Source organism: Cryptomeria japonica, chromosome 7 (genome assembly GCF_030272615.1).
Source record: "Cryptomeria japonica chromosome 7, Sugi_1.0, whole genome shotgun sequence".
Lineage (NCBI taxonomy): Eukaryota > Viridiplantae > Streptophyta > Pinopsida > Cupressales > Cupressaceae > Cryptomeria > Cryptomeria japonica.
In genome coordinates this window covers 250,579,138-250,580,310 of record NC_081411.1, presented here as the reverse complement: position 1 = coordinate 250,580,310, position 1,173 = coordinate 250,579,138, and the positions used below count along the sequence as shown (strand labels likewise).

The window sequence follows — 1,173 nt, the reverse complement described above, 5'->3', positions numbered from 1 at the left end:
TCAATTATATATTCTATAAACAAAATTTAAGTTTTAAATTTACCTATCGACGCATCCATTGATCATTTATGCCTTTTGGCGTTTCAAATACTAGTAAGAACTCTTTAAATACGGACCCTCTAAGACTGATCATCGCAATGTATTAAATCATATCACTTTTATATTTTGTATTACCTTTGCTGAATTTTCTATCCTCTTAGTTTTATTTAGTTTTTTTTCCCTAATTTCGGTGTCAATGGAAGGCAAGGTGATTTTAAGCAGTTCCGACGGTCAAGTATTCGAAGTAGATATGAAAGTGGCCATGATATCGCAAACCTTAAGTAATATGTTAAAGGATACAGAGGATACAGGTAGTGAGACAGCTCCCATCAAATTGGCAAATGTTTCCAGTAGAATTTTTAATCTTATTATCGAATACGGCAAATACCATGTTGAAGCCCAAAAGTCGGATACAAGCGAACCAACTGCGGATTTGAAGAAACGGGTTAGGGAGTTGGTAGCTGATGATAAAGACACTCTCTTCCAGTTGATGATCGTATGTTTCATTGTTTTACTGGTTCTCATGAAAAACAAAAAGCATTGCTATCTTAAACCTTAGCTGCGTTATTTGCTGCTTTTTTCTCCTCACATGATTTATTCAAAAATTGTTCTGTGCAGGCAGCAAATTTCCTTCACATTCAGAGTCTTCTTGATTTATCATACCAGATTGTGGCTGAGGACATTGCAGCATGTAAAGACCAACAAATGATTCGCCAAAAATATAACATAGAAAATGACTATAGTCCTGAAGAGGAGGAAGAGGTTTTAAAGCTGCATAATATATTTGAATGATAGTTTCGAGTTTGATACACTTTTTTGAGTTTTCAAATTTTGGAATTTGAATCATATATTTAGTATGAAAACCAACTAAAATGATTCTTGATTTTGAACCGGAATATAATACAAATCTTATAGTATTTATCCGTTTTATTAATATTATTTATCATTTTTTTATATTTTATATTTCAAAATATTTGTCAGTCATGTGTTTATATATTCATTTTTGTAAAATATGTCAGGCATAAATAAACTACGTTCAAAAGCTAGAAATATTATAAAAAATATTGATGAAATTCGAAAATATTTCATTTTAAAAAGAAATAATTTGTATTGGTATTTGTTTAGTTTGATTGT

At 30.4% G+C, this 1,173-nt stretch overlaps 1 protein-coding gene across 1 annotated transcript; it reads left to right on the top strand.

Moving 5' to 3' along the window:
* The first annotated feature begins 235 nt into the window (after nucleotides 1–235).
* LOC131054493 (SKP1-like protein 1B) lies at nucleotides 236–831 on the top strand. Its single transcript, XM_057989023.2, has 2 exons — nucleotides 236–535; nucleotides 658–831. The coding sequence occupies exons 1-2, from the start codon at nucleotides 236–238 to the stop codon at nucleotides 829–831; spliced, it is 474 nt and encodes a 157-aa protein (XP_057845006.2).
* Nucleotides 832–1,173: the final 342 nt, after the last annotated feature.

Bases quoted from the DNA above. Each gene is read 5' to 3' on its own strand.
- LOC131054493 (XM_057989023.2), top strand. From the start codon at position 236: ATGGAAGGCAAGGTGATTTTAAGCAGTTCCGACGGTCAAGTATTCGAA. The intron at 536-657 runs GTATGTTTCATT...TGTTCTGTGCAG, and splicing joins CTCTCTTCCAGTTGATGATC to GCAGCAAATTTCCTTCACAT.